The following is an 18,372-nucleotide window of genomic DNA, read 5'->3' on the forward strand; positions in this document are numbered from 1 at the left end:
TTTTAAAGCGAACATTTGTAACACAAATCTTTGCTTCTGGGGGTCCCTGGAACTATTTTGAGATGAGGGTCGGCGGCCAAATACATTCATACATCATTTTGGGGGTCCTTGACATGAAAAAGTTTGAGCACCACTGATATTGTAGCAAAATACGTTTTTCAGAAACCAGTTAGGATTTAGAAGACATTTTGTAGATGCGTATCCCGGATTTAATGGGTTAACCTTTATCCCAAGCCTATAGGTTGTTATACCTTTCAATCTGGGAAAGCATCTGTGTCATATTAGTTTTTACTATAGATACAGCTACATGAATGTCTTTAAAAAAATAAAAGTATCACTCATACCCTCTTGGAACATCAGCTTGCCCTTGTCGTCTGACGAGTAGCAGCCGATGTACTCCTGGATGTCAGTGTGCTCGTGGTTGTTGATCCTCACACACTGGTTCCCTGTAGCAGAAGCCAGCCACCTGATCAGGCTGGTCTTCCCCACCGACGTCTCTCCCTGCAGAAGCACCGGATGGGACCTGAGAACGCGCAAAAGACCACCAAAGAGGGAGATTTAATGTTCTTGAACCTGTCCATAGAAGGATTAGGATTGGATTAAATATCATGCAACTGTCTATTTTCAGGGTACAAGCATACAGTGGGCTGTTTGTAGGTTATTTTGCAGTTTTTCATTCTGAAAGTAATGAAACATTGCACAATGATCAAACTGTTGATCATCAAATATTTTGCACATATTGTGTGCATATACTCTGTAGCTATACTTGCACACAAATGGCAGAATGGTAACCGTCTATAAATATAACACTAATCAATAATTTAGTAAAAATAGGCATTTTAAAAAGCAGAGGTCATTTGGAAATCAGACGTATGCCCATACTGGACGTGTGCACGTGCGTGCATGTGTAATGAGTGGACAGATGTAAACTTATGAAAGAACAGACAATTATTGAGTCGATTTGGTATGGACCAGTGACCCGTGTAACAAGGGCACTGTCTCCGACATTACCATGACAACCACTGGCGTCTGGCGTGCATAAACCACAAATAATATGATGGCACATGGCGACACTACTCCATTTGCTCAAGTGGCAGAGTGATATATATAAATGAATATAATGTCATTACAAGATTAACACCACAATGTAAATACAAAAAATATTACATTATGTTGACACTCTTGTTTATACGATATTTATTTATGGAGTACACAGCATTACTATTGTGTACGTTCAATCCAAGGTAATACAGTTGAATGCGTATATAAGCCGGACAATGAAACTATTGTTGATGATCGCTCTTTCCCACCAACCAAACACCACAGGCCTTTATCCCCCTCATTAAAATGCAATCCAATAGTCAAATAATTTCCTAATCGAAATTTGGATACGCTCTCCATCAGTAGATACCGAAATAGCTCAGCCAAAATAGCTGTCTAGGCATTTACTGTAGATCTGCCTAGACAGCCATAGATCTATGGGATGGATTTGGGGGAGGTCAGGGTTGGGTCATGCTAAATCTTTCCATACCCGGCAGACACGACTCTGACAAGGTCTCGAAGGTTGAGTTTGACGGCGGGGGTGAGGATGTAGCTGGGGTCCAGCGCTGGCTCCATCTCTCCCTGGGACACCCAGTAGCCCTCCATCTGCACAGAGAGCCGACCCGGGGGGGCTGGGATGGGCTGGGAGGGGGCAAAATGGAAACATTAACCACCTAACATTGCAATAGGGTATCGTATTGTTATAGTAATAGGATGCTGACAAACGTGTAAATACATTCAGCATCTACTGATGGACAAGCAAAGCTATGCAAGGGTCGACCCCAATAACCAAGAGGATAAGGTGCATACCACATGCCCACGAGCCACCAGGTTCAATTCCAGGCTGACTTTTTGCTAAATGACATTTCCCCACTCTCTCTCCACATTTCCTGTCTCTCTCTCCACTGCCACTTTCAATTAAAGGCTTAAAAATGCCCCCCCCAAAAAAACTATTAAAAAAAAAACACACTACTGTAATGTATACTAACGCTTTATCTGAAATGAATCAGCTTTTGAAATTAATTCATAGAGAAAATTCATGAACAAGGTGGCAAAGCCCCCCCCCCCGCCACCCCCCAAATATTGCATAACAAAATGGGCATGCGTTTCTAACGCCTGACGTTATAGACTGGCGTCCATGTTAAGGGGTTCTAGACAATGGGTACAACAGGTATTGCCCCAGTAATAATAATTCCATTATGTGAATCACATCACCATCACGGGACACACCTGTTTGAGACACTTGACGTTTCCTCCCAGGATATGCTGGCTGACCAACTTCTGGACCAGAGGGTGGGAGCTTCTGTCCAGCTGTGTCAGAAAACTCAGACAGAAGCCCTGAAAAAACAAATAAATAATGTTCTTCTCATTAACAGAAAAAGAATAACTGCTAAGAAGATGATGGAGAGTTGCAGGGCTGATATCTCACCTCATAGAGAGAGCGCTGCACGCTGACACAAGGGTTGGCCGCTACATACTTGAGGGCCCTGCAGAGCGTGCGCAGACTGTAGTGTGGTCTGTGGCCCGTACCGTCCACCAGGTGGCTGGTGGCCTCCTTTCGTACCGCCAAGTAAAAACTGCACACAAGGTAGGTGATCATTACAGCACACAATGGAGACAACATGTACTAAACTTAAGGAATTAAAATTATCTAAAAAGATATATAATTGATTTGGTAATGTAAACAGGTAACAAAATCAAAGTGGACATTGAGGTTACTATGGAAGACCAGTTCCACCACTGAATACATTTTAAAATATTTTTTCCCCCTTGCACTTGCAAGGGGTTATAGTGTAACAGAATTCAGAGTTATAAAGCAGAAATTGAAGACTGAGAATTCTAAGACACATAGTTGCAATTGCGAGATTGGTGTGCCCATGGCACCAATGATCTAGTCGAAATCGGGTGGCAGGGTGTCAGCAATTTATTCATACCGTAACATAACTTTGTCGACCTTACCTTATGATTCCATTGATGACACTCCGGTGTGGGTTCAAGCCCTTGAGGTAGTCTGAGACTAGAATGCGCAGGTCACCGTCATTCTCCAGCTCCTCCACGTACAGCTCCGTAAACCTGGGAGGGACACAGGGAGAGCAGGTTCAGACATACTGTACAAGATGGTGGCTCAGCGAGTCCATATGTTTACCACACGTTTACATGCCGAGTCACCATAACAAGTTGACTATATTTATTAACTAATTTTGCTGTAGACCCCCTGGAACCCCACTTTGAGAACCGATGGACTTCGGTTTGAAGGCTTCAGCCTGATGCGAGAACCATTATAAAATTAAAGTCACTCAATATTTCAAAAAACAGAAAGCCAACTGGCAGTGTGCACAATCAAATTGGCCCTTATAGACTATTTTCACCTCTATTTCTTTAAAATATAGAATATATATTCTTTTTACTTCTTCTAGAATTTGCTCAAATGCCCGAAATAGTTCTGCCAGGTTGAAATATAACCATTCAGTGTGTAAGGTTGACACAGTCAGACAGGATTGCCTTGAGACAAACAATCACACCACGCTTTCACCAAATCGGCTTCTCACCTATTCCTGATGCCAGGAGGCAGGTTCCTCTTGCCCACGTCAGTAGCTGGGTTCATGCAGGCGAACAGGCGGAAGTCAGGGTGCCGAACCAGGGGCTCTACATGAGGACAGGTGACAGTTAAGACAAACAGAACATCATGCCAAAGAAACATGCTGTTAACAAACACCACAGAGAAAAATAGCAAAATAACAAATGCTTAGCTTAGCTTAGGATCGGATTTCAGATCGTTGGTATACACATCGACATTAACTGTTCGTCGTCCAGAGTAAAGAAATATACAACCAGGGCTCTCCTTTCGTTTTTTATACCGTGTGAAAAAAACACGGTATACGTGTTTTGCCCTATTTTGGCCTAAAAATCTCATTTTTCAAGCTGAAACCGGAAACCGGAAACGTAAATCGCAGATTTTTCTTCCGGGTGAGGCGGAGGTGAGTGGAAAGCAAAACTGATTTCGGAATGTATAGAAAACAGCGCGATCGTCTATTAAACCATAATTAAACAATAGAACGCAGATCTGCGTTCTGGCCTTTTCTGGCAGCCCACGGTTTTATTTAATAGAACGCAGATCTGCGTCCATGGCAGCCAATGTGATAAGTACAAAATGAGCCATAATCATGGAATAAAGCAAAATAAAACTTGTTCTTAACATTTTTTGTCAGGACAAATTCTGTAGACTAACTAACTACAGAGGGGCAAAAAAGTATTTAGTCAGCCACCATTGTGCAAGTTCTCCCACTTAAAAAGATGAGAGAGGCCTGTAATTTTCATCATAGTTATACATCAACTATGAGATACAAAATTAGGAAAAAAAATCCAGAAAATCACATTGTCTGATTTTTAAAGAATTTATTTGCAAATTATGAGGAAAATAAGTATTTGGTCAATAACAAAAGTTCATCTCAATACTTTGTTATATACCCTTTGTTGGCAATGACAGAGGTCAAATGTTTTCTGTAAGTCTTCACAAGGTTACCACGCACTGTTGCTGGTATGTTGGCCCATTCCTCCACGCAAGATCTCACCCCGTAGGATCAATTTTTTTTTATTTTTTTTTAATAATGGTGAGCAAAAATCCCAGAACCACACGGGGGGACTTAGTGAATGACCTGCAGAGAGCTGGGACCAAAGTAACAAAGGCTACCATCAGTAACACACTACGCCGCCAGGGACTCAAATCCTGTAGTGCCAGACGTGTCCCCTTGCTTAAGCCAGTAGATGTCCAGGCCCGTCTGAGGTTTGCTAGAGAGCATTTGGATGATCCAGAAGAGGATTGGGAGAATGTCATATGGTCAGATGAAACCAAAATAGAACTTTTTGGTAAAAACTCAACTTCTCGTGTTTGGAGGAGAAAGAATGCTGAGTTGCAACCAAAGAACACCATACCTACTATGAAGCATGGGGGTGGAAACATAATGCTTTGGGGCTGTTTTTCTGCAAAGGGACCAGGACGACTGATCCGTGTAAAGGGAATAATGAATGGGGCCATGTATCGTGAGATTTTGAGTGAAAACCTCCTTCCATCAGCAAGGGCATTGAAGATGAAACGTGGCTAGGTCTTTCAGCATGACCATGATCCCAAACACACCGCCCGGGCAACGAAGGAGTGGCTTCGTAAGAAGCATTTCAAGGTCCTGGAGTGGCCTAGCCAGTCTCCAGATCTCAACCCCATAGAAAATCTTTGCAGGGAGTTGAAAGTCTGTGTTGCCCAGCGGCAGCCCCGAAACATCACTGCTCTAGAGGAGATCTGCATGGAGGAATGGGCCAACATACCAGCAACAGTGTGTGGTAACCTTGTGAAGACTTACAGAAAACGTTTGACCTCTGTCATTGCCAACAAAGGGTATATAACAAAATATTGAGATGAACTTTTGTTATTGACCAAATACTTATTTTCCTCATAATTTGCAAATAAATTCTTTAAAAATCAGACAATGTGATTTTCTGGATTTTTTTTCCTAATTTTGTCTCTCATAGTTGATGTATAACTATGATGAAAATTACAGGCCTCTCTCATCTTTTTAAGTGGGAGAACTTGCACAATGGTGGCTGACTAAATACTTTTTTGCCCCACTGTATAAGTAATGCCTACAATTCCAAGTGCTTGTCAGGGTGGGGGTCCCAGTTCAAATATGATTATTTTGTTCGGACGCGAAACCCACAAAATCCATGCATAATGCTTACCGGTATCTCCGCGGTCTAGCAGAACCAGGGAGCCGGTGGTTCCTTCCAGGAGTCCACTGAGACACTCCAGTGTCTCTGCTGCTGCCAGGTTGATCTCATCCAGTAGGATCCACTGACCCTTCTTCACTGCCTGGGCTAGAGTTCCCTGAACACACACACACACACACACAAGACAAAGGATAGAACCATTATGGTCAGAATACGTTAGGGCTACAACTAGAGAGAGAAAAGCTGGGATTTATGTGCACATGAAAGGATGCGACTGAGCAGACATTGTTAGCCATGGTTACCTCCACGAAGGCGAACACCATGGCCGTCTCACAAGCCCTGATCTGCTGCTGGGTCTGGCTCAGTTTCACTGCCAACGCCTCCCACTGCTCTGAGAGCAAGGCAGCTGTGTGCATACGCGCACGCACGCACACACACACACACACACACGTGCGCACGCACACACACACACACACACACACACACACACACACGACAAGGGAAAGAAAGAACATGAAGCATTGCGGAATGATTAGAAATTGGTATCCTCAAAATAAATGTACTCAAATAAATGAAATGTGTTACTGTCCACCACTGGACAATGAAGGAAAAAAAGGTTTTATATATAGTTTTCTCTGCTGGAAGTGGCACGGTTTCTTACCGTTGGATTTGTCCTGCAGCTCCTTGGTGAGGGCAGACTTGCACACGTGATCCATGAGTTTGAGCAGGTCCGTCCAGCGCTTCCCTCGGAAGCAGGTCTGCACGTGACCCAGGAACGTCAGGTTCTGCTTCCTCGAGTACGTCTGGGAGAACAGGTCCTCGAAGGCTTCGCGCAGTGGCAGTAAGATCAGCTTGTGGTCTACCGGTTTGTACCTGCAAGAATATAGTTATAGTTATAGATATCATTATAGTTATAGTGCTCAGCAGACCCAGTCCCCATGATGCGTTCAGTGTGGCTCACCCTCCCAGCAGGTCAGCGGTGTCACTCTGCTGGTTCATGTTGACAACCCGCAGCCGGTGTCCTGGAACGCACAAAGTGGTGGGTGTTAGTCTAGATAAAGTAATTCTCAACACCCTCAATACATATTGTTGCTAACTTTGTGTGTTTTTTCGTAAATGAATGCCCTACAGCGTCACACAAACGCATCAAAAGTAGCAGATCCACAAGCTCGAAACATTTTGAGCTTGTAAATCTGCTACGTTTGCCATTTTTGAATTTGAATCTTGAAAAGTAACAGTTTTGGATATACGTATGAGGTTTCCACCCGACAGAGATGATATGTTGTGTACATTTTGGAAATCGCGTTTAAACAGCTAAATCCACCAACATTTCCCAGTGGAAGTAGTATTATCTTGCTGCTGTTCAACAAATACAGGGACAATTATAGCGTCGATATACAGTACAAAGGCTTCCCGAACATTGCAAATATATCTGGTTTTGAAAGGTAGGCTTTTACAAAGTACTAATATTGTACAGAGTACTGTCAGTACAGTATGTACACACAACTTCCTCTACTCGTGATTCCATTACTGTGATGTCTGTGATGCTACCTGCACAGTCGCCTTTTCAGAACTTGACACATTTTAAGTCATTTCCATATAATTACATGAAAGTAAATAATATTAGTTTTCAGTTCAAGACCAAAAGAGACACAAACTTACAAACATTGCAAATGCATCTCTATACGTTGTGTAGATCTGCAAGCCTTGCTATTTTTCAGAATAAATAAAAAACTCAAAATAATAATTTTCTGGAAAATTATTAAAACGCGAGCAAGACATCCGGTGTAGAAGGAAAAAAGCGCTCCAAGCACACTTGCAAGTCAGGTCAGTTTTACAAAGAACAGAGGTGATTAAAACAAACCTTGTCAATGCAATGTGAACGCGTATGGAGACGTTATTAGGTTACCTGTGATCCCAGCCAGATGCTGCACTGTGGAGGTCTTCCCTGTGCCCGTCTCTCCCACCAGTAGAACAGCCTCTCCCTTGGTCACGCATACCGCCAGCTGCTCCAACAGCACTGCCGACGGACGGGTCGCTGCAAATGTCTGGGTCTCCCTAGTCATAGGAAGGAACAAGCATTCATTCAGTGACAATGGGTGGAGTCGTAGGAACCTTCCCATCTTCATTTCAAGAACCCTGAGTTTGATAAGCATTAGACTAAGGAGGGACCCCCATTTGATACAGTCTTTTTTATCTCCTTGACCCGTAATCTACACTGAGATCTCAGGGTTTATTTAACTCTGAGGGTGTACAAAATGGAATCAAATGGACCCGATTTGTACACTCTCAGAGTGATAGACCCGTTAAGGGTCCATTTGGACCACTGGTGGTCACCGAACCCTATGTTGAGAGCCAATGAACTAGATTAACCACATGAACCATAGCATCCCAATTTCTAAAATGAAACATTTTTACATGAAAGAAAAACATGTTATGGGTTATTCTAAGTTTTGTCATCTCATGACCACACAGTTGCTAATAAATTACATTTCTGAGGATCTGTAGTTTATGACATTTATTGACTGAATGTTTTTTTATCATTTTATTTTTTTAGTCCGATAGTAAATTGTCCAAGTCTATAAACTAAATCCAGCATGCATAAACACAGCAAATCTCTACATGCTCCTAATGACAGGAAGGAAAATAATCAATGTGTATTTTTTGGATCACAGCTAAAAGCTAAGAGCTATAGGACCATCAGTGGGGGTTTGTTTACCATAATGCGATTTCAAATCAATGCCATGTTGATTCAATTCACCAGCAGGGGGTCTATCAGTAGGTCTAATGTGGGCACAGCCTAATAAACAAGAGGTGAAAGGGGGGATGACTGTAGGGAGGGGTCTGCCCCACTTACACAAAGAGCTGGACGGCATCACTCTGCTTCCGCTCCAGAGACGCTCTGCCCACCGAGACCTCCAGCTCAGTCAGAGAGATGCCAGGCTGGTACATCTGGCAGAAGTGCTGGGCCTACAGGCAAACAGACAGTACAGACAGACAGTACGGTAGTCAGAATCATTTTGTATTTAGATGGATTCATCCATCGCATAATCAATGGTGGGGAAATGTGTTCTAGATGGCTTCCCAAACAAGGTAATTAATGCTGTGCAGGAAACACAAGCCTAAAAATCATGTTCACTTTACAGCTTTTACTGACATACTACATGTAAATAGATGTTTAGCTCTAGGTCCAATGGACAAACTGTTCTTTTTCTTAATATTGTTGCTGTTCTTTGATTATTCCTTTCCCCCCCTTGTTATGTTTATTATCCTACTATCCTACTATAATCCTACTATCCTACTATAATTCTAGTAACCTCTGTAGTGGTACGTGAGTGTAGTGGTACGTGAGTGAAGATACCCGGTTCTCCTCACTGGCTGGACCAATTGCTCTGATTTTGCACACAGCCATTGACCATTACAATCTGAACGCAACTGTGAAGCCCGTTTTTCAATTTAATCAAATCCCAGCTTCTTATTAGCGTTTTTGTGTCAAAGAATGTCGTCCCATAGCTGCGGCTGCCCAGCTATGGGACAAACTGCCTCCCGGGTTGCCAGATCATGTGCGCATATCCCCCCACGGATGCGCTGCGCCGACCGGGTATGGTCTAGTAATTATAATAAGTATTATTATTATTAATGCTGCTACAATGTCTGAGGAACCAGAACAAAATAGGTTTACACTTGTTGTAACAATAAAGAAACCTTGAATGTTGTTGCACTTCGGCATCCATTGTTTTAGAATGTGATGGGAATAACATTTGTACATGAGGTACTGGACTGTACATAAATGCAACTTGTTTGTCAGTATCTTGTAGACCTAGGATAGTGATTCTCAAACGTTTTAATTTCAAGGATTTCAGGTTTTACTGCTGTGAAATGGGAATAACTATTCCCATTAAAACGTTTTTTAATTGCATTTGAAGACAGTGTGGTGTGCGGGAGTTTTTTCTTTCAGTGCGTTGGGGCCTCGTCTTCTCTATACGCACCTGTCGCCTTCGTAGGTGTGCAAAAGACTTGCTTTGTATAGTTTTTTTTTTACTGCTGTACTACTGTACCTTCTCTTTGGAGATGTTGAGCTTGCTTCCGATGGCCTCGGCCATTCGAAGGCGGCTTTCTGGACGAGACAACATTGCTGTGAAGCAGTCAAGAGCCTAGCAAAGTAAAATAGTAAAGGTCAGAATGGTTTGTGCATTATTATGATACTAATCTGTCATTGTAGCATGGTGTCTTCAACTAAGGCACTGCTCGGTGTATTGGATAAAATGCAGTTTTGACACAAGAAATTATAAGAAAACAACAAAACACTTAAGAGTAACAGATAAACTGAGGATTGCAGTGACTGCGTACGGGGGTGTAGTACAGGGTTCCCTGAACGTTCCCATGTCAAGCACCCCCAAGTAGCCATAGTCTTTGGCTGCATCCCCGTATTTAAAATAGCAAAAGAAAGTTGATCAAAAGCACTTGTACACAGACTATTTCACTCATTTCGAAAACGTTTGACAATAATGACATGCCCAAAATAATGTACGTTTTGAATTTTCATCTCCTTTCCAATTGGCTTCACTGGTGACCCTGCTGAGGGCCGCCGGCCCCACTTTGAAATGCTGTGGTGTAGCGGATGGGTGACTTACTTCAAGAAAGACATGCTGTGCTGTAGCTGATGCACTGTTGTCAAAGCTGCTGCTCATCCTGTCACACCACTTCAACAGGTCTCTGCACAGTGGGAACAAGTTCAACATTACTATTCAGGGAAATGCATCTGTTCTAGGACATCAAGTAAATAGCATCATCATCATGAAAAAGCATCATGTGCATAGCAGGAGTGTAAGTGATTATTTGGATAAAACTGGGCAATTTTAATAACATATATTTCCATTAAACCGGGAAAGCATCTGCGTCATTTTAGATTTTAAACACTTTAACCATTATTTTATACTTTGGCATTATTTTTTAAAACGTGAACATTTTTGCAAATCTTTGAATATATATTATTTATTTCAAAGCAACTTTTTTTTAACTCAAATATTTGCTTCTGGGAGTCCCTGGAACAAAACATTTTGAGATAAGGGGGTCCGCCGCCAAATACAAATCATTTTGGGGGTCCTTGACATGAAAAGGTTTGAGCACCACTGATATAGCAACATAATTTGTTTTCAGAAAACTGTTAGGATTTAGAAGACATTTGTAGAATCGGCCTTAGGTCTTAATTGGTTAAGCCCTGTTTTATACTTCGTCGTCCAGCGACAATCTTCAAGCTGTGACACGTCGTGCGGTTGTAGAACTGCAATTTTAGATTTATTTTTTTTATGTAAATGTAAAAAAAAAAAACAATGGAACAAAAAATGCCTATAATGTCATGCCCAAAATAGGGACGCCAGGTTGAAAGTGGTCAACTAACAATGTAAAAACTACCCACCAAAATGCATCACTTTTACACAATAACTGAATGTAAAACAATGAGTGAATGCAGAGCTAAATCCCATATACTTCAGCTGGCAAAACGAATCCTAATGACCCACATAAGAACACTGTGGGCCACATTATAACTTCAGCCACAAAGAATCGAGTATGTGAGTTAATTGCATTGATCCATGAATAACATATACAGTAGGCTACGCTGTTGAAGCCAAGAGCATTGGCATGGAAAACTGTCAACACATCGACCCTTCATGAATGCAACCAGTGGTGGAAGAAGGACTCTGATTTTTACACAGTAGAAATACCAGTAGAAATACTAGTAAAAAGGTGCTGTATTCAAAATTGTATTTCATTAAAAGTACACAAGTATTGGCATCAAAATATACCTAAGTACCAAAAATATAAGTACGGTACTTATGCATGGCCTATTTTAATGTAACTTTTTTCTTTTTATCCCTCATAAAATAGGGCTTAATTGTATAATGTACATTTTTTAATAATAATCAATATCTACAAAGTAACCTGTCAAATAATTGTAGTGGAGTAAAAAAGTACAATATTTGGCCCTGAGCTGTAGTGGAGTAAAAGTATTGAAAAATGATTACGGTCAAGTCAAGTAAAAGTAAGAATTGTACTTAAGTACAGTACTTGATATGATATATTATATGCACAAGCTAACATGCTGGGGAGGAAATTCTACTCATATTCAATTAATGTGAAGGTAACCCTGTATACCGCCCCCTTGTGGGTTAAGATCAGGAAGTCAAGCCTGTATAAGCTTCAGGTTGCTTATAATGATTGCATGCGTATACTATTGAGAAAACCAAGGTGGTGCAGTGCAAGCGAGTCGTTCTGTAACGTGGGAGTCGACACTTTTCATGCCCTATTGAGAAACCTGACGTACAAATGTATGTGTCGACTGAATGAGTCTCAGAACTCTATTATTATGCTGCTGTCTAACCCCCAGCCTCAGTGTTACAAGATAGCGGTCTACTTTCTGGAAACACTGGTATGATTGTCTCTTGCTATAGCTGATGTTCTTATGATATAGGGGTGTTTTCGTATAGTGTTTTCCTGTTGTTGTTTTTTTTTACCTAAGACCTGAGGTCGATTCTACAAAATGTCTTCTAAATCCTTTTTTGGAAAAAACGTACGTTACTATGTCAGCGGTTCTCAAACCTTTTCATGTCAAGGACCCTCAAAATGATATGTATTTGGCCGCAGACCCCCCCCCCCCCCATCTCAAAATATTTTGTTCCAGGGACCCCCAGAAGCAAAGATCTGAGTTACAAATGTTCGCTTTTAAAAAAATATATATATATATATTCAAAGATTTGCACACATTTTCTCGATTTTTCAAAAATAGTAGTGCCGCGCTATGAGCTTGTAGATCTGCTATTTTTGAATAGCCAAAGCGTAAAATAATGCTTTTTAGCTAAAATAAAAAAATGACACAGATGCGTTCCAGGTCTTAATGGGTTAAGTGTCACTGAGTACCTAGAAAAGTGCTCTATGTATTATTATTATTATTATTAATAATATGGCTCAAAGGGTGGTTGGTGCACATGTGTAGTGGCATGCGTCCCCCATGTGAGGGGGCTGTTAGTTACCAACTTATCTAATGAGGTTGACTCCCCCAAACCCCCAGCCCCCACCCCCCGTGGTCTGGAGCTACGCGTGTGAGCCCCCCCTCCCCCTGTCCGGAGGACAGTCCAGATCAATGGGGCCATCACACGCAGCGGAGCCCGGGCGGTGGCCAGCTAATTAAAATCCACGAGACTGATTGACTGGCTGGCTGGCTGGCTGGTCTCTCACCAGGGGAGTGATCTGACAGACCTTATTGACCTTAGGGTCAATAAGGTCTGTATTTTTATCCAGTGATTCTCAACCTTTTTGAATTTGAAGGACCCCCAGTTTGATATGCATTAGGCCACGGACCCCCATTTCATACAATATTCGGAAGCCCGATCTACATTGTAAAATGCTCAGGGTCAATTTAATTCTCGTAAAGTGTCCGTTTCATACCGAACTATCGATCATTTAGCTGGGGACCCACCGCAACTCTCTCAAAGACAGACCTCTGGGGGTCCTCAAAGCCCAGGTGTAGATACTGCAAAGCGTCGACACTTACAGAAGGTGTGTAGTTCTGTGTATCTCTATAGATACTATAGCATGACTAGAGGTCTTTTCACACAAGAAGCAACGCCACCCCTGCGCACTCATTTAGATCTGTGGGATAGCACTGCCCTTAACACCGCCAAGAAGTTAGAGGTTTAATTCCAGTGGGGGCTAATGCTAAACATTTATGCACTCGCCCTAGTATTATAAAAAGTATGCGACTACTTGGAAAAGAGCATCTGCCCAGTGGGACCATGCAACTGTATGTTACGAAACGTTTAAGGCCCTGACACACTGCAAATGTCAGATTTGCGCTTTATAAAACGCCCCCTTTTTATTACAATGGATGCACCCTCACTGGAGGCGTCAATTGGACATGTCAAAACCCTGTTTATGCGTCGACACGTGGCACAGACCATCCGAAATGAGCTGAGGCAATGCAAAGGTCACCTCTTTAATTTCATTTTTTGACACACATTTCAGTGACGCTTGCGTCACTGACACTTTCAATGTGTCATCATCCGAAATGAGCTGAGGCAATGCAAAGGTCACCTCTTTAATTTCATTTTTTGACACACATTTCAGTGACGCTTGCGTCACTGACACTTTCAACGTGTCATGCGTGGCCTTTATGAAACGGCAAATCAATCTCCACGTGCACATTTTAGTTCTTAGCCAGCAACATTTTTAAAATGGAAAGCACGGGTTGAAGATGACCTAGCCTGCTGCCAGAGTGACAGAGGGAATTGACAACGGTCAATGTTGACCAGCATTTGGCTGGTGGCGAGGGCTGTTAATGTGCCATTAGCACACTGACACACAACACAGAGACACGTGCAGACACAGTGGATATGTTAAACAGGTCAGTGGGTGCGATGGCACAATGGTGACAATTCCAGGACGAGACACCAATTCATTTATTTGAATCACTTTTAACTACCGTACCTGATTTAGTTGTGAGACATGTCACACGAAAACAGCCGATCTACAAGTTCACAACTTTTGGTCTTTAATTATTCTTTATTTTGTATGCGTTTTGTTGTGATTTGCGATGCTGTATTTTACGTTTGCCTTGTCTTGCCTTTATATTTATTGCTTCTTGATCTTTTTGTTTTGAGATTAAATATTTCATAAGCCCTCCGGGGTTCTTTTCATCTCGCCTGTACAAAGTTGTATTATTGTATTTTAATCACTGTACACTAAGCCTCCGGCTCTATCTGCAGAGCAGAATAAACACAATCGATAGAATATCTTTCACAGAAAGACAATGAACGTGAGCAAGCAAACACGGCAGAACGGAAATCAAAGTCACATTAAATCATCTTGACAAAGGCCACATTAAATCATCTTGACAAAGGCCTCTAATTATCCTGAGATTGAGTAAGAGATCAGCTGAAACCTTAAGAAATACACCCTGGGAAAGAAAGTTATCAGACCAAAATGACCTCAGCTCACAGGCGCGCTTCTTGTTTGAGCTTGAGACTGTTCATCCCTGAAGCGTTTTAAATACCTTTGTGATTTATCAGTACTGAGCATATGACTTTTTTGATATGATCGTTTTGCTGTTGGAAGCCTATTTACTTCAATTCATCCAATATTTTCCTCATTCACTGTATCAAAAACAACAATTATCCATGAAATAATAAGGAGGAAAAGAAATCATTTTGGGGTGAAGTATTCCTTTAACCAATTAAACCCTACACTTGGTAGACCTTTAACGGAGTCCCCCAGGGTTTTATACTTGGCCCCCTCCTGTTTTCACTCTACACTGTCTTACAAAAAAATCAGAACGTGTTACGCTTTGACGTGATGCAAGCTTGTAGATCGGCAATTTTCGCCCAGAATAAGGACGGTGGGGTTCATGTGGTTAATAAATAGTAAGTTAATATTGAACTGTGCATCACCTCAGTGACAGGCCTCGCCCCTCCAGGGACGTGGTCTTGCTGTCCTGTGTGGGCTGCTGGTCTGCCTCAGGGGGCTGGAGGCTGCTGCTGCTGCCCTGCAAGGCAGGCTCCTGCTCAGGGTGTCTGTCCCCCGTCAGCTGGCAGTAGATGTCTAGGAGACGGTCTGACACCACGGCCAAGTTTGGATACCTGCTACACAACACCTACACACACACACACACGTACGTACACAAACACACACACACACACACACACACAGGTCAAACACAGACTCAAGAATGATGCTCTAAACAAGAGGAAATGTGCAGGTTAAATGCGCAGCAACAAGCCATTAAACCACTTAGGCCCTACTTCGTTAATATTGTTATATACGACAAACAGCGAAAATAGCTAGAAGAATCTAGAAGATTTTAGTTTTTAATTACTTTGATATTTTGGGGAAAATTTCTGTAAAATGTTCGCCTGTAATGACATTCCCAATACGGCAGCTAGGTTAATGTGATTAAATACAATGCTAGATGTCCTTCATTCATAAGCTCCATGAAACCCTGCATACAAAACACAAATCATCTGTCCTTTACAAAAGCAACAGATACTGTAAATACAAACTCAAATGCACCATATATAATTTGCCCGAAAAACAAGAGTTTTTCTGGAATTTACATCTGGGCGGGGGGTCCATTCTTTCGAAGATTAGGCTTTTAACTCATTGAGTGCCATTAACGTGTTTCATGTGTTTTAGCGCTATGGTGTTGAGTGCCATTAACGTGTTTCACGTGTTTTTGAAAAAAATAGGAAAAAAAGAAAAGAAAAAAAGAAAACCCAACCCAAGATATCATCATCTGAAGATTTGCAACTCCATCCACTCCTTGTTTAACTTATAACTTAAAAAGGCTGTATCTCGCTTCCTAAGCACTTTTTTTTTACTTTGAAAAAATAAAAAAAATAAAAATTGTAATGGCCAGAAATAGATAATAATAATTTGGGCACTCAATGAGTTAAATGCCATTATGTACTCACAACACTGTGCCTGTTATCAACGAGTGTTCCCTGCCAGACAGGAGTCAGGAAGGGAAGCAGCGCGTGCACAATGGGTGAGATGTCTGACGCAGAATGGATTGAAATACCTGCCGCAAAGTGAATGAAAGGCCTCTGCCAGCACACTTTCAATGGCAGCGTGCCATCCAGTGCTTGCACGGGGGGCCACTCAAACCTACACATATTCAAGGTTGAACGCTCTTGAGGAGCTGGTTCAACGGCAGCACATACGATTCATTTCTTTATAACAGTGGTTCTCAGTCCTTGACATGAAAATGTTTGAGAACCAATGCTTTATAAAAAACGTTCCCCCCCCCCCCCCCCCCCCCCAGAACAGGTCTTATATTCGGGGCTGGTGGGTTACTGTATGTACGTACCTTTTTCAGCTCGTCTCGTGTCATGTTGCCCATTTGGAGCTTGGTCCAGTACTTGTCCAGGAGAGCTGCATGGGTGCTCTGCGGTCTGTACCAACTCCCTCCACTGTAGTACATCCTAGAATACAAACACAGTAGACATTCTCAATAGGCTCAATAGGCAGCAGCCATATTGGACAGAAATTGGGCCCCTTCCTTACTTCCTTCACAGGTGTTACCAATGATACTAATTAAGGCTCTGTTCCATTTAGTGTGGCATAGTGGTTGTCTTATTTTCAAGGACCCCCATAACTCTCAGAGTTACACACCCACCATAAGGGGCCATTTGGGAACCAAAATGGAGTGTTTCTAGTGAGCCAACATGCACGATATCAGCACCCTGACCAGAATGGAACAGAGCCTTCATTAGCATCATTGGTAACACCTGTGAAGGAAGTAAGAAGAGGCCCAATTGCTTCCCAATATAGCTGCTGTGCATATAGCATATTAGGTGTGCAAATGTTAATCGAACAAGTAGATTGAATCGATAATTAAAAAAATATTATCGATTTTAATCAAATAATAGATTTTTTCCCCCTTTAAATACATTTAAAAAATAGCTACAATCCAGAACGAGCGACCCCCCCAGGTGGCGCCATCTTATGAGGTTTTCAGCAATTACTTTCAATGGTGTGAAGTCATGTTCTCTTTCTATATTGCAGCTCTACGAGCTCACAACAGGATGCATTGTAAGGTTGTAGTTCAACATGTGACAAAGTAGGGCTTAAGTGGTGAATCAGACTAATCCATTTCATTGTGAAACCCATATTGCATTTGAGATTGAAGGATAGACACATCCAGGGTAGAAGGTGACATTCGTACCTCCGTGTTGCAAAGAACTGAAATCCAGGAGCAATGTCAATGCAGTCCTCCCGTCCTGGAATCATCAGCTTTTTATTCTCCATCAAAGGCAGCAGCACAGAGATCTGTAGATATGATCATTAAAATTATACGCTGTTCCAATTAACAAGTAATAGTGTAGGATGACTAAGAATACTTCTGCACACTAGATTCTATTTCATTCTAGAAATATATCGTTGCTGTCCGGCAGGAACCAGCTAACTCCATTGTTCTGCTTTTGCATTTTTTCCCATAAATCAGGGCCATTGAACACCCTTTACGTCTGTATGTTGATAAAAAAATATTGAACCAATGAAAAGTATTAAAAAGTGCTTCTGACAAAACCAGCTAAATCCATTGGAACCTCAAACTTTCTGCTAAACCAGCTAAGTTCACCATAGGGGGGTGGAGTTAGCTGGTTTAGCTGACTCCAGGCTCCACCCCCTTTTGACCTCATTGTGAGCTTGGAGGTCCATTCAGCTGTTCTAATCAATGATGAACAAAACCTCCTAAATCCACTTTTTTTTTGTTTTTGTCATTTCCTGTAAAATGAACATTTTGGAGTTAGCTGGTTGCTGCCGGACAGCAGAGATATGCTTATTTAGTTGAGCTGAACAACCCCAAAACATAAAAAGAATTGACTTTGTCAATATAAAAAAACGTTTTTTAACCTAGTTCTCCCACACAAACACAGACACATTTCTACTGGCGATTTAATACGAGTTCCCAAAAGCTCTCACTTGAATATAGCACAAGTGGTACATTTTTGGTTAAAAAAAAACATGTTTTGGGTAAAAAAAAAGCTTTCATCAGCCTTACGCTGATGAAGCCAAAACCTGTCCCATTTGTCATGTTGCCCGTCTTTCTTTAAAATAAGG

General features: G+C 41.8%; 1 protein-coding gene across 4 annotated transcripts in view; it reads right to left on the reverse strand.

The window, feature by feature from the left end:
• mdn1 (midasin AAA ATPase 1) overlaps nucleotides 1-18,372 on the reverse strand; it is a 122,260-nt gene that overhangs the window by 86,427 nt on the left and 17,461 nt on the right. For all 4 annotated transcript variants that reach the window (XM_084083172.1, XM_084083171.1, XM_084083170.1 and 1 more), the window contains exons 8-24: nucleotides 17,477-17,580; nucleotides 16,619-16,733; nucleotides 15,204-15,406; nucleotides 10,395-10,476; nucleotides 9,819-9,914; nucleotides 8,618-8,730; nucleotides 7,670-7,818; nucleotides 6,722-6,782; nucleotides 6,422-6,633; nucleotides 6,063-6,166; nucleotides 5,773-5,917; nucleotides 3,591-3,687; nucleotides 3,001-3,114; nucleotides 2,471-2,618; nucleotides 2,272-2,379; nucleotides 1,532-1,683; nucleotides 345-523 (exon numbers count right to left, since the gene is read on the reverse strand). In XM_084083172.1, the coding sequence (XP_083939298.1) occupies nucleotides 345-523; nucleotides 1,532-1,683; nucleotides 2,272-2,379; nucleotides 2,471-2,618; nucleotides 3,001-3,114; nucleotides 3,591-3,687; nucleotides 5,773-5,917; nucleotides 6,063-6,166; nucleotides 6,422-6,633; nucleotides 6,722-6,782; nucleotides 7,670-7,818; nucleotides 8,618-8,730; nucleotides 9,819-9,914; nucleotides 10,395-10,476; nucleotides 15,204-15,406; nucleotides 16,619-16,733; nucleotides 17,477-17,580 (2,182 nt within the window). The remainder of the gene's footprint in view (nucleotides 1-344; nucleotides 524-1,531; nucleotides 1,684-2,271; nucleotides 2,380-2,470; nucleotides 2,619-3,000; nucleotides 3,115-3,590; nucleotides 3,688-5,772; nucleotides 5,918-6,062; nucleotides 6,167-6,421; nucleotides 6,634-6,721; nucleotides 6,783-7,669; nucleotides 7,819-8,617; nucleotides 8,731-9,818; nucleotides 9,915-10,394; nucleotides 10,477-15,203; nucleotides 15,407-16,618; nucleotides 16,734-17,476; nucleotides 17,581-18,372) is intronic.

The sequence above is a fragment of the Gymnoscopelus microlampas genome (genome assembly GCF_963454915.1).
Source record: "Gymnoscopelus microlampas genome assembly, chromosome: 16".
Lineage (NCBI taxonomy): Eukaryota > Metazoa > Chordata > Actinopteri > Myctophiformes > Myctophidae > Gymnoscopelus > Gymnoscopelus microlampas.